At 39.7% G+C, this 14,971-nt stretch overlaps 1 protein-coding gene across 1 annotated transcript in view; it reads left to right on the top strand.

Annotated features, from left to right (window-relative positions):
- The window catches only part of LOC122660185 (probable ubiquitin-like-specific protease 2B), an 88,034-nt gene extending 73,273 nt beyond the window's left edge, over nt 1–14,761 (top strand). Inside the window, exons 14-17 of the mRNA XM_043855385.1 lie at nt 2,516–2,606; nt 8,429–8,548; nt 9,357–9,788; nt 13,868–14,761. Of these exons, the coding sequence (XP_043711320.1) occupies nt 2,516–2,606; nt 8,429–8,548; nt 9,357–9,788; nt 13,868–14,599 (1,375 nt within the window). The 3' untranslated portion in view covers nt 14,600–14,761. The remainder of the gene's footprint in view (nt 1–2,515; nt 2,607–8,428; nt 8,549–9,356; nt 9,789–13,867) is intronic.
- The last annotated feature ends 210 nt before the right edge of the window (nt 14,762–14,971 follow it).

Here is a 14,971-nt window from a genome sequence, read left to right as displayed (position 1 = left end):
TCCTTCAACATCAGAAGTAGCAGATGTAATATCAGACCCATGCATAGCAGCCATATATCATAAACAATGCACCAGCCGAGACCCAAAAAAACCAGCAAAACCTGATCAATCTAGGCAGAATTCGATCCAAGGTTGTGGAAGGCTGGAAATCTGAAAAAACTTAAGTAGAAGGGAGCACCAACAGTGTCGATTGATCCTTGAAGTAGTGTGAATAAGATCTCCAAAGATCAGCCAAGCAGAGAAGAGAAAAACCAAAAATCGATAAGAGTCAGGGTTTTTCAAAACCCTGAAGAGAGATCGATAATTGGTATGGGCTTCAAATAACTTGAAAAATCTGTGATAGTTGCTGTCCAATACTGCTATGGTGGATCTCCAATAGGGAAAATCAGCTTCCAATAGGAAAAAGAGCTTGATCTTCAAGAAGGAGAGAATTCCAAAAAATCGCAGAGACACAGGCAGCAGCTATCGAACTTGATATGTGATTAAATCAACTGTTGAAGAGGTGAGATTGAGGGCAGCATCTAGATCGTATGATCACCTCATTAGTGCTGCCCTGGTGATGGAAGAGAACCAAAGAAAAAGAAAAAGGAAGAGAAAAGGAGAAGATCAAGTGGAAGAGGGTGGAAAAGAAAAAAACAATGGAGCGGATGGGGTTTTGAAAACCTAGATCAGAGAAGTTGGCTCTGATGCCATGTTAACAAAATAGAAAATTGGGAGAATACTTGAATGATCTATGTGATCAAGCAAGCCATATATTAATAGCGTTAAGAAGTACATCCTAATGACCAAAAAACCCCTAGCTTAGCCGACTTAGCTAAGCAATACACAAAACCTACAGCAAAACCCCAAAAAGACCAGAATACCCCCACGGTATTCTGGTTTACATTATTCAACACTTCAGAATATCAAAAGTGCCCTCAAAAGTTGGAACTAATCCTCCTTTGGGAACATCTCCTCTTTGGTCACTATTTGCAGAGACAAGTAGGCAGTCTAGTTAAGGCTTCAATCTGACATCCATAACACTTCCCTCGCTGATGAGGAAAAGTGACCTCTTTGGAGCTCATCTCCCTGGTTCCCCAAGAGCATAGTTGTCACGGCGTCACGGCGATCCAAGTCGGTGGAGGGGTGTCACGTCGATATATCGACATGTCGCCCGCCATGGCGTTGCCATGGCGAGCATGTCGACCATGTTTTATTTTTTATTTTCTCTATTTTTAATGTGTTAATAGATGTATACTCAAGCCATGTTTTATTTTTTCTCTATTGTTTCTCAAGTTTTAAGAAGAAAATTCAGAAATCGAAGAAGAAATCGAAGAGGGAAAGAAGAAATCGAAAGAAATCGAAGAGGGAAAGAAGACAGGAAGAAGAAATCGAAGAGGGAAAGAAGACAGGAAGAAGAAATCGAAGAAGAAATCGAAAGAAATTGAAGAGGGAAAGAAGAAATCGAAGAGGGAAGAAGAAATCGAAGAGGGAAAGAGAGTCAGGAAGAAGAAATCAAAGAGGGTCGCCATGGCGTAGGTCGCCATGCAGCCCTCTCCAGCGCCAGGACGCCATGACAACTATGCCCAAGAGGAGAATTTTTTGAGGCAAAATTCTAGAATCAAATGGTTAGAGCTAGGCAACTCTAATAATGCCTACTTCCACTGGTCTTTGAAGGCTCGTTCTAATGTCAATTGCATCCCCATGCTTATTGCAAGAGATGGCTTTCTTCTCCACAGTGTTGGAGCTATAAGTCTGAGGCAGTTGCCTAATCTACAGAGATTTTCCAGCCCCCCTCCTCTTCCTCTAATGACCCCTTCCCTGAGGGTCTGCTCAACATGTGAACCCCTTACCTCTAGTTAAGGATTTAAAGTATAAACTAACTGTGCTTTACCATTGATCACAGCTTACTTGGTGATAAAATTTTACGTTTTCCATTGGTCACAGCTTGTTCTTTGATGGATTTTAACATAGATTGGTATAAGATCTATTTACTTCTGTCCAGCCTCTGAGCAAGTTGACAAGAAGGCTTGCTTTGATGGTTTAATGGCTGGTTTGGTTCGAAAACTGTTTGTCGATTATCACAATTCACTAACTCTGTTCTTATTGTGTTCTGGTTTTGGACAGTGTAACAATGACTCGCCCATTTTCATTTTCTGGCTGTACCCATGTATTGGTCACTTATACTTGTGTCCATATTATTAGGCATTTCATTTTTTTTGGAGTTTCTGAGACACAATAAGAGTGGTCTCTCTCTCTCTCTCTCTCTCTCTCTCTCTACTAATTGCATATCCATATGGACATGTCTGTGTCAAGCTTTTAGGGGTTTCCATTTTTGGGCCCTGATATGTTGTGTTAATTATGGATTCTAGCTTGTTTTAGTGATTACATCTTATAAAAGAGCGTACCTTTATTTTTTCATGTAAACTGGCCAAAAGAAAGAGGATCCAAATATATTAAAATAAGATGCACCATTCTATGTGTTTAAGATTTTTATTTTCTGACGACTCATCACTTTTTTACCTTGGAAGGACAGTTACCTATGGGAAGAGTGGAAAGAAAGGCAGAAAGAGACACCCGAAGATGTTTCAGCAAAATTCTTTAATTTGCGCTTTGTACCCCTTGCGGTATCTAATTACTTCTTTATACTCCTTTTGTCATAATTTCTTTTGGCTTTTTGTAGAGACAATCATATGCATACAACTGAAAAAATCTGTTCCTTTTTCTTTCCTTTAGCTTTTACTCTTCATTGATAGCACCCAATCTTCCTCCTCGCGCCCCCTTTCTTTTGGGAACAGGAGAATAATGCAAATGGCTGGTCTGGGTAAATTGTAGTGAAAGATCGAGTTCTGTTGAATATTTTAGTATTATTTCGCTTGCATTTTGTTTGTTGTAGCATCCAATTCAAAATTGGTAATGGGACCCTAGTAGGGGAGAGCATTCGAAAGGTGAAAAATTTTGGAGAAAGAACGCTGCCTGGCAGCGCCCCCTGCGCCCTCTCACATGGGGCAGTGAAATAACCACCCTGCCCCTCCCCTTGGATCCCCGTGTGTGCGCTCCCACTGGCTCTGCACTGGCGCCAGGGGCCTTGCAGCGTGGCAGCAAACCCCTTCCCAAAAAATATTTAGTAGTTACACCAATACATCTTTGTAGGTCCAACCATAAATACTGTTTTGGAGCATATTACACCATAAATAAAGCAGAAATTTGGTCCAACCATAGGACGTTAGATGGTCAGACCCAATATCCTCCACCTGGCTGATCAGTTAGGGCCTTGTTTATTAGTATGTCCTATGATACCCTGATTACCTGTCAATTTTGCTCAATCTGAGTTGGCCATGTGGCAGTATAAATCTTTGAAGATTCATTACGTTTTGAAAAACAAGGGGATGGCTAAAAACACAATGGAATGATGCCAATACATGGGTGGTAAAATGATTTGAGTTTTGCTGTGCAAATTGACATGTGTTCAATCTAGACCATGCCCATCCTATTCGACAGTTGGATTTTCCAAATCATATTTCTATGTGGCTCTGTGTTGAATACAATGAGTCGATTTTCAGAGGTTTTTTAATAATTTTTACAGATTGTGCTATTCCTATTTTGTCCTCATCTCAAATATTACATATAGGATGATGGAAAACAAAAAGAAACAAAGGACAAAATGGTTAAAGAGTAAAGCATAGTTGTCAAGGCGCCTAGGCGACCCAAGGCAGTGAAGGGGCACCTAAGTGACAAGGCGCCCGCTGGAGGGTATTATATATATGTTTTTCATATATATATATATGGGTCCTCCTACATGTCACTATGAAGAGTGAAGTACTTCACTTCATTAAATTTCTCTACCCTCTTGAATCATTCTGGTGAATTAAGATGAACGGCAGAATTTGTAAATTCACCCCTAAAAGAATATTGTAGGAAGAACTCTACACTTCCCTCTAGCTCTCTCTCCCCTGCTTTCTCCCGGTAGCCTCTGCCCCCTTTCTCTCTGTCGACCCCGCTGTCTCCAACTCACCAGCCTCTCTCTGGCTATCTGCCCTTATCTGTCTCCTCTCCCTCCCCTGCTCTCTTTACTCTCGGATCTGTAAATCTATTGGCGACTCATGGTTTTCTGTTCTCTCTCCTTACTTAGGAATCAGAATGATCCATTTCATGGCCTTGAAGAAATTGGATTCAATTCAGGGAGTTGTCTACTAGATCGGTAAGAAGGAACTAAGGTTTCTCTTCTTGAACAGGAGATGTTGATTTTGAACTTTCAGTTTCATATCATTATTTGTTGGGTGAGGTTGTTGAGCCAAGTCAGGGATTACTTGGTGTCTTTTATCAGATCCATCAGTGAGGTTTCTAACGAAAGGTAGCGTTCTTGAGGTTCCACTAGAACTGTGGGGCTTTGTAGACAAAATCACAGATGGCCTCAGTAGGTCTTCTTACTGGTGCCACAGATGCAGTTGTTTAGTCAGGGTTTGGGTTCAAGATACCATTGTTTGCCCCAATTGTGATGGAGGATTTGTTGAGGAAATTGAGAACCTTTCCTGGGATGCACATGCTGAGGCTCAGCGTCAACGGTTCCCTGCCGCTACTATGTACATGCTTGGGAATCGACCTGCTTCTGATCAAAACATGTCTCTAGGATTCCACTGCAGCTGAAGGAATGGTGGTGAGCGCTGACCTTTCAATCCTGTTGAGGTGGGTGGGTGGTGTCCGGACAAGGGAAGAGGGAAGGTTGCACCAGCAGGAGTAGACAGAGGGGAGACTAATGCAAGACTAGAACTAGAATAGGTCTAATCCCAGGCAGGATCAAATAGAAAACCTCCAGAGAACAATGGGATCACAAATTGGTTGGAGGAGAATGAGATGATCTCAAATTGGTAACCGCCAAAGAAAGAGAACAATGGGAACTCAAAAGAGGGAACAATTGCCTGCTGAAGTAGCAAATGGGTTGAATACTTCTCTTGCCAATGGATTGGATACTCTTCTTGCATGTAGATGAATCCCAAATAGAAGACACGATCAGAACAAGAAGAAAGAGGAGATCGATCAGTCCTTAGGGTTTTGGAAATCGTAGATTTTTTTGGATCGATGATGGGTCTGTTCTTGCAGGTTCGGCTGTTGAAGATGTGCTCTGGCCGCCATGAATGTGAAGCTGGAATCTTCAGAAATCGATGAGAACAATCTGTTGAAAAGAAATCCCAGCAGCTTGTAGCACTCTTGAACTCGATTTGATTGAACTAGGGTTTGGAATCAAGAACCGATGGAAGGGGATGGGGGAATGGAATGGGCATCTCACCCTAGGCTTCTCACCTATCCTATCTCAGGATTTCAACATTGCATAAGCAAACTTTTCTATTATTCAAATTTGTGTACAATGCTGGCCTCCCTTACAAACTTATATAGAAGACTAAAAAATAGACTTACGACACTAAAAAGGAAAGGCCTACCCAATCCTTAACTAATTAGGTATTAATTGACTATGAAATTGAAATAATAAAGAAAAGACTCAAAATAGGACTCTAACTAAACAAATGAAGTAAATTCCGTTTTCCTACTTTCTACCCATATTTTAGGCTTATTAAATTGGCCAATTACAAAGTAACACATAGAATCAAAGGCCCAATACATACATAACCCATCCCAAGGCTTATTTCCACTAAAATAAGGCCTCTAAGTGATTTATCTGCATCATGCACGTCATGGACAGAAATGCAGAAAAGTAGCAAATACACCATATTTCGTCAAGAGTGAATTTACAAGTAGCAACCCTTTCCTTCTAACTCAACTAAAGTATTTTTTAGGGTAAAAATGTCACAGTGAAGTGAATTGCTTCACTGGCTATAGTGACATGAAAGATTACCGTAATTATATATATTATGCTAGTATTAGCATGGAAGCCATATCAATGTAATATGATATAATTATGCTAATAAGACCTAATATGAGATAAATAACATATAATAAACCAAGCATAGGATACAATATAAGCATATTCACAAAAAAAACAAGCCAATAAACATTAATCAACATGAAGCGTCAACAAGCTCATAATTTAGGCATATTCATTATATGTTCCTCTGTGAATTGGCATACACAATAACACCAGGAAATGGGCAGTTGAACAATAATAGAGTTAACTATCTATATACTCAAGAATTCTATGTGATGCAGTTGAACAATATTGGGCATATCGTAAACCACCATTGTTCATACCAACTATACACTAAGGTGCATACCCAGGACAGAGAGCAGGCCAAGGCTTCCAAGACAATGCTCAGGTGACCAAGGCGGTCGCCTTTCCTTCTTCAAGTAAGGCATTTTGTCTCATTGGCCTAAAATTCCACCTAGGCGGTGCCTACGCTTTGCGCTGCCTTGCCAACTATGGAGTAAAGCCGTCAAACAATTATCCCATCCCATTTGTGGTCGGTGATTCATTAATTCCCCAAACCCCAATTTATCTCTTCATCTTCATGGGCCTTGGCAAGGGTTCCTTCCTCCCTCCTTCCGTTGTACACTGTTCATGGTCCGTCTATCAGCTCCATTTGTGATCGGTGAGTTCTTCTTCTTACTTGTTTCCTCTTCCTTCCTCTGCTGCTGCTACAGCTGAGTGGTGGCAGTCACTGCTGGCTGTGACTGCTGCTGTTGGGCGGTGGGGGTGACAGATGCTGCTGCTGCTGAGCGTACCAGCCTGTTTTGACTGATATGTGTCAATACAACCCAAGACATTTTTTTTAAAATAATTTTCTTGTATTGTTTCGTGAAGTGCCATATCTGTAAGGCTGATTGCCAATATGTTTCAGTTCGATTGGCTGATACATATTGATACTTGATACATTACATTTAATTCTATTTTAATAACTAAAATTTTCAAATGTTGATGTAATCCTTCTGAGGTATTAAGCTTGTCACTACATTTCTATTGTTTCCTCATAGAATTATTAATCCTTTTTTTTAAATCTGAAATCTGTTGATAGCTTACATGTTTTGATTTGATAATTAACAGAATCATTTTTTCCTGACTCTTCCTCCCCCTTAAGATTACCACGGCCATCCCTCTAGCTTTTTTATCCATTGGAAGTATGAATGGTAAAATAAATGGAAAAATAAACAGCCTTTATGCACAGATGTTATTGTAGAGTATAGTTGTCACTGACTCACAGCATCTAGGCGACCCAAGACATTGGAGGGGGCTTGGACGCAAGGTGACACCAACAAGGCACCTGAATGCCTAGGTGTCACCTAGGCGACACCTTGACAACTATGAAGAAAGAAATGTGAATGCTTAAATAGAAAACAAATGAAATATTACAATGGTAGCTGGATTATAGGAATAAACATAAAAGCAAATGCTTTAGAAATAGAATCATTTTGCAATCATAAAGGAGAGATTAAAGAAAATAATGTCGGGAGAACTAGAATGGGGTGGATGCAGTGAAGAAAATTTTACGTAATTTGATGCATCTCGTTGGAACGGAAGTAAATTTTGTATGATGGCTATAGAACCAGCAATGCTGTATGTTGCTAAATGCTGGAAGAAACAACAAAAACAGAAAATAAGCATAGCTGCAATGAGGGTGTTTAAGATATATGATTGGCGAGACTAGGAAGGCTAAAGGTGGGATGGATAATTATGGGATTCTCGGAGTTTTATAAACCGGTGAGAAAATGAGGGATGATTGATTGAGATAGTTCAAATGTGTGGGATGGAACATGGAAGATCAGTGAATGCACCTGTAAGGAGTGAGATTGTAAAATTTGCAGGTGGTCGAAGGACAAGGGGAGGGCCATATATGACCGAAGTTGAAGAGGTGAGAAGGAACAAATTATTCCTGGTTAACAGCAGCTATGATTTCAAACCCAAAAGACTATCCGACCCTAGTAGTTGGGATAAGGCTTAGTTGAGGTTAGTAGAGTGGTTGTCCTAAATATTGTATACGGAATTTGCTCTAGCCTCTGGCCACTCTGGAACCTAACCACATGAATTCAGTGGAGTTGAGAACTGTCTACCAATAATATCACAGGTTAGGTGCTATTGATGAAAATGTTAAACCACTCTATATGGATGTGCTTTGGACGCATAGAGATGTGGAGAGGAAGCCGGAAAAGGTGAAAATTGATCTATAGATCAATTGCCATGTCCATTAAGGAGTCTGGCTGCGCCCTGTTCTTGATCAAAGCATATCAGCTTGTGCACCATTATTTGGTTGAATCAGTTGGGTGTACCACAGCGTCAAATGAAGTGGGTGCTCCACTATTCTTATGTTTTCTATATTTTAGTCTTAATTTATGGTGCATAATGTTCCAACTGATTCTTGTTGATATTGGTTAAAAGTTAAAACTAGTTCTAGTTGTGGGAACATTATTTCTCTTCTTCTTTTTCTTTTTTTTTTTTTTTTTTTTTTAATGAGGAGCATATCTTTTTACCTTTCTCAAAAAAAAATTTCTTCATGTTCTTCAGCTGCCACAGCAGGAAAATTCATTTGATTGTGGCCTGTTCTTGCTACATTATGTGGATTTGTTTTTGGAAGATGCTCCGGTTAGCTTTAGCCCTTTCAAGATCACAAAGTTCTCCTATTTCGTAAGTTTCCTCTTTTTATACTGTGCTCATTAACTTCCCAAATTTTTATCATCATTGTATGATAGTAGCGATTGCATGCAGAAATTGTAGGGTGTGATAACTATTTCCTATTGACACTTTAAATTGATTGTGTTTCATGTCTTTTATTTTCTTTTATCTATTTCTAAAATTGAGGAACATCTTTGCCTATGGTATGTGCTTGACTTTATGATTTTTTTTTTTTTATCTTTATGCAAACTGTATTTCATGTTGAAAGAATTTGGCAAGATGTGAAACCTTTGCATCCAGGTAACTGCCTGATGTAAGTCAATATTCTGGACTTTGGACCACTAATGCATTATGCATTTCAAAATCACACTGAACTAGCATGTAGTTGCTACAAGGGTGAAGAGAAGATTATCCTTTGGGAATCTGTCTGTTGAGAGTTTTCCCAGTCGGTTGACTTTTTTGCATAGCCTCTGATTTGGGACCTTGTAAGGCATAATGGGCCTTCAATAAAACCTTCCTGACTTGTCCATAGTTATCATTTTATCAAAAGAAATATCTCGGTGTTGGCTTTTATGTATTTTTGCATAAAAGTGGATTACTCTCCTAGAAGAATTATATTCATGTTTGATATTTGCCAACAAAGATAGAGACTGGACAGGAATTCCTGCATGCAATTCAATGCTTGGTACAGACCAATTTATTGCTTTCATTTTAAGTTTATTGAAAGTTTTATTTCTTTGTGGATTTTCTTTATTTTCTTTATTTTTTTTCCATTTTTTAAATGTAAAATTTCAATTGATCTGTTGCTCTTTCTATTCAGCTTACCATGGATTGGTTTCCACCTGCTGAGGCATCTTCCAAGCGTTCACTTATCAAGAAGTTAATTTATAAAATCCTCGATGAATATTCTGAGAAAGTTCCTCAACCTGCTTCTGGTGACAAACAATGTTCCTTTGATTTTCAAGAAGATAATAATGAGCACAAAAATGGAGTAGAATTTTTTTCAAAGGAGTGTTGCCCCAAAAAGATTTTTCAGAATAACTCTTCTTCTACTGCTGAACAAGGAATAGAAATCAAACTTTTGCCTATGTCACCTCGAGGGCCTTTCCAATGCAGCAGGGATTCAGGATTGGTTTATAGGGAGTTGCTCACTCCTGGAACCTCTGCAGGATTGTCTTCGGAAGGACACTCCAGACCTTTTGATAGGATGGAATCTTTTCAAAAATTCAAGTCTGCTGTGTCACCAATAGAGGTATATACTGTTTCATCATGTTTCCAGTAATAAGCAGATATTACCTATATAGTTGTGAAATATCACATGTGGTATTTTGGAATGTAAGCATGGTTATTATTTGATGTTATGGCATGAAAAAGGCTCCAACTTTGTAGTTTGAGTTAGCTTGCTACTTTGGCTCAGTTTTGTCTTGCTGAAAGTGATGCAGAGCTGAAGCACTACATCCACAAGAAGAAGAACAGCTGCTGCCCAAGTAGAAGTATTGGTGATAGTAGTAGTGGTTCTATACTTAGTTTTTTTTTTAAGAGTTTTTATGTTTTTTAATTGAACCGTCCCAACCTGGGTGAACCAATGGTTCAATTTAAGTGACTTGAGTCACTCCCTTTTTTTATTATGTAATTTTCTTTTTTTTGGGTCCACATCACACTCCCACGATTTAGAGAGGAGTGTGGATTAGTTTAAGTCGGCTAGGGGTAATTTAGACTCCTAGGCTGAATAGGTGTAAGGCTATAAGCCACTATTTAACCCAATAGAATCGTGTAGCTCATTATCCTCCACTTTTGAAATTAAACTGCTTGTGCAAGCTGCTGTTGCTTCTCTTCCACTGTGAAGGTTGTTTTGTGTCTGATCAAAGCAGGTGGGATTGGTGTGTGATCCAATGGACACCTTGCGGTGTGAAGCCCGGGTGGTTCGTACAAGCACTCTTTCAAGTTTTCTTTCCAAGCTGCAATTTTTATTCAAGTTTCTGATACTGCCGATTGATCTCTGCCACTGCAAGTAAGTGTGACAGCATCTCCATCCCCATAATTCTTCTTCTAAACCCTCTACAGCCCAACCCTAATTTTCCCCTTTGTTTTCTTTCAAATTCCCATAACCTAAATCACTCACAGACCAATCCACCCATCCATTACTGCCCAAATTTTGATCGAGTGCTCCTCTGCCCCATTGGTACACTCGATCCTCTTTGCAGCCCTAACCTATCATCCAAGTCCTAATATCCACCTCTCCCTTCAAAAACCAAAACCTCCATTAATCTGTCCAGCATCTTCCAGCACCATCAAACCCTAGCTGAGTGACCCTCTATACACTTGGAGAACTCGACCTGAAGTTCTGCCCAAATTCCCCCTCTAAACCCTAGATCCCCTCACTTTACACTTCTCAAAAACCCAAAACCCTAACCTGCTGCCATTCTAGTTTACACACTTCCGCTCTTCAACCATCTCAGGACCTTCACTGACGGACTCCCCCACACCTGCCTAGCATAACCAACACTTCAAACCCTAATCCTAATTTTGACCTAAAACCATTTTCTGCCCCAATCGGCTTACCAGTTCATAGCAGATCCTTTTTTACTAGCTCCTAGTTGGTCTCCTACACCTTGCTTCCAATTCATTCCAGTACACTTCCCTTCATTAGAACTTAAAGTAACCTTCACTGGAAGACTCCCCAACACCAACTTGCCCTAACCCTACCATCAAATCCTAGGTTCCATTAAACCTAACCCTAATTTGACCAAAACACCTACTTTTGGCCTACCCGAATTACTGTTTATAGCATATCCTGCTTATTTGGCTCCTAGTTTGATCATTCAAACCTAGGACAACATTAAATTACTGTTCATAACAGATCTCATTGCAACTTCTCTCCTATTTTCTCTCTCCCAAATTTCAACTCAATATTCTCTATTCCTCTCAATTTTTGCTACCAGCAACCACCTTTTCCCTCTCCTCTATTCCACCTCATCAATCTCAATTATTCAGATTATTATATTAATGATTTATCTTGGAAATTAGTTATTTGATTTAGTAGTTGTTGTATTGACTCTGACTGACCTGACAGAATAGTGAACTGAATTACCCCGACTATCTAATGGAGTAGGACTACCCTTTCGGCTGGTTACCAATCCTCACTCACATAACAGGATCACAGGTCTTTGTGACTATATATTAATATATCATCAAAATAAATGACCAAGAATTTACCAATGAAAGGGCTTAATACTTGTGTTATGACTCGCATGAATGTGCTAGGGACATTGGGGAGTCCGAATGGCAAGAAGTTTCACTCGTACAAGCCATCTTCCACTCGTTTTTTATGGATACTGATTTGGTGGTACCCGCCTCCGAGATCAATCTTTGCAAATATCATAGCACCAGTCAATATGTCAAGCGTATCATCAAGTCAAGTAATTGGGAATCTGTACTTCACAATGATTTTGTTAATTGCTCGACTGCCGATGCAATACTCCACAACCCATCCTTCTTTGGTGTCAACAAGGCTGGCACTGCGCACAGACTCATGCTCTCCTGAAGGACATCCTTTTTCAGCAACTTATCTACTTGGTGTTTCAACTTGGCATGTTCAGTAGGGCTGAGACGATAAGCGGGTAGATTATTAGGAAGCACCAACCCAAGCACTAAGTTGATGACGTGCTGGATATCCTGTATCGGGGGCACTTTGTCTAGAAGCTCCTTTGGCACAAGATCTGCAAAATCAGAAAGTAAGTGCCGAATAGGTTTGGGAATATTAGTCTCGGGTGGGGGGAGTGAGTTCTGTAGTGACTTGGGGTCACTCTCTGCTAGTATTGATAAACTCTCATTAAGGAAGCATTAGCAGTTTGGTTCCACTCAATTCTCCTTTTTCTAACTTCTTTGTTTGTTTTCCCACCGGCTTCTTGTTGGTATGTTTGTTTTGTTGCACCTTCTCTGCTGGAATATTTATAGGGTTAATGCCAATCTGTGTCCCTTTAAAAGTGAAGGTGCATGGTTTTTCTTTCCTCCAACCAGAACATCATTGTCATATACATTTACGGTCGCCCAAGCAGTGTATCTGTCAACTTTATACGGATGACATCGCACCACACTTCTTCGTAAGCACCCATTTAAGAGGGACAGAACATCTCTAATTTACCTGAAGAGTGTAATTACAACTCTAATACTAAGATGCTAGGTAGGAATCCTACTAAGATGCTAAGTCTAATTACAATAATGAAATAGAACTAGAAAGGGAAATAACAACTAACTACGACCTATTCTAGTTAGAACTCAAATACTATCCCACTGCATGATTCAAGATCTTGGTTTCCCAAGTTTCCGAGACGAAACCCATATGTGCTCTATGGACCAAGTTTTGACATATTTTAACAATATTTTGGAAATTTCGACCAGTTTCGACCAAAAAATACTAAGTTTTGACCAATTTTCACCAATTTCAACCAGCCCAGTTTCGACCAGTTTTGTCCAGCCCATGACATGTCAAGTTTTGCGCAAAAAATGCCAGGTTTTGACCAAAACCTGGGGAATCTCGGTTTCGGCCAGGGTTGAAACCGGCCTCAAAACCGAGATTTAGAACCTTGTTCACGGTACACCCTACACCATACTACAGTAGGCCATGATATGCTTTAAAAACATATATATACCATTCTCTACTCTGTATAGATTACATATGTGGAGTATCCATCATGTTTAATATGTAAAAATTATAAAATTTTATGTGGAAACTATATAATTTATATAAAATATGTATATATGTTTAGTTATCATAAGTTGAGCAATACCCTAACATAAGTATGAATTTAAAATTTTCCTACCCTTTTTTATTTTTAATAAAATATACGATATCTAATTCGATGTTCAAATATTTTAACAGCCATGGATATGGACAGTACCATGTCAGATGTATGTTGTACACTGCTTATTGAAAGAGATAATTAACTTTGCGAATTTTTTACGAGGGAGCCTGTAATAAATTTTGAATTGGAATGAAAACCATGTAAAAGAAGTTCACAAGTCAGAATACCCATTGACAATGACCGAGTATATCTAGACTGAATCTCTTGGAGGTTTTACTAATTCAGTTGGGTTTCAGATCACTCGTATATCTTGTCTTGTTCTTTGCACAAGCTTGTTAAGGTTCTATTTCTCTGGTAAATTAGAGTACTGGGTTACTTGTACATAATTTTTTACATTATGAAGGGGATCTTCTTTCATTAAAAAATGTGAAGGTAGCCCAGAATATTTGTACAATATTTTGATGAATTCATGGGATACTATCTTGTCTGAATTGTTGCTTTTTCTTCCCTTATGGTTTGGTAACAGGAGGATTCAGAAACTGGCGAGCAGTATATATATTCTCCATCAGCAGATTGTCAGCAACTGGCTAGATTAACAAAGGAAGCTTGTAGAACTTCTTCATCTTCCTCCAAAGATTGTGAACCTTTTGAGACACTTCTGAACCTAAGAATCTCCATGCGACAGGAGGAACACAGGGTGGGGTACTCATCAACTAACCCATCAAGCTGTGGTTCACCCAGTTCATCAGAAAGAGGGGCCGATGAGGATGTGAAGGGCCCAAATCAACACAATTCCCTGAAGCTGAGGCCAGTATCACCACAAAAAATTGGATGTGAATGCCCTGCTTTGCTTGCCAGTGGAAATTTACAAAGCCATGTTATTGAAGATTCAGAAGAGGTGGATGATGGGAATTTAGATAGCCATGTTGTTGAAGATTCACAAGAGGTGGATGGTGGGAATTTAGATAGCCATGTTGTTGAAGATTCACAAGAGGTGGATGGTGGGAATTTAGAAAGTCATATTGTTGAAGATTCACTGGAGGTGGATATACTGGTTGATGGCAATGAGCATGGTGATCCTCTTTCCTGCTGCCCAGAAAATGTTACTACCTCTTCCCATCAAGATGCTGACTTCAGAAAAGACATGGAAGTTGAAATCAATGATTTACAATTTAGCAATGATGTTGTCCCAGAACCATTGAAACAGCCAGCTGCAAAACGCCCAAGGCTTATGTCTTCTCTCAAAGAAGGAATTTGAGAATCCAGAATCTTATTGGAGGATAGGAATTTGATTCAAGTTTTGTTCCCTAGCTTATCATAGGGATTTTTCATCTTACCTGGGTTGGGGAGTTGATCAAGGAACCAATAGATTGAAAGATGGGTGATGGATTCACCAGGTCCTTTCCTGGTACCGTTTCTTGTAAAAAGTTGTCACATGTAGTGCTCCTGAAAGTTTCTGTAAATATTTCATGGGAGAGGGTTAGGCAGCATGGCCCCTGCAGGCTGCACCAGCGCGAGGCCAATGGGAGCATGCGTGGTAACATCAACAGGGGTGGGATTTGTGCCTTTCATGGGGGAGATGATCATTTCACAGCCCTCAGCATCTGGATGCAAGGGCCACTCGGCCTTT

The sequence above is a fragment of the Telopea speciosissima genome, chromosome 4 (assembly GCF_018873765.1).
Source record: "Telopea speciosissima isolate NSW1024214 ecotype Mountain lineage chromosome 4, Tspe_v1, whole genome shotgun sequence".
Taxonomy (NCBI): Eukaryota; Viridiplantae; Streptophyta; class Magnoliopsida; order Proteales; family Proteaceae; genus Telopea; species Telopea speciosissima.
The sequence above is the reverse complement of the archived record's forward strand: the minus strand, read 5'-3'. Positions and strand labels throughout refer to the sequence as shown.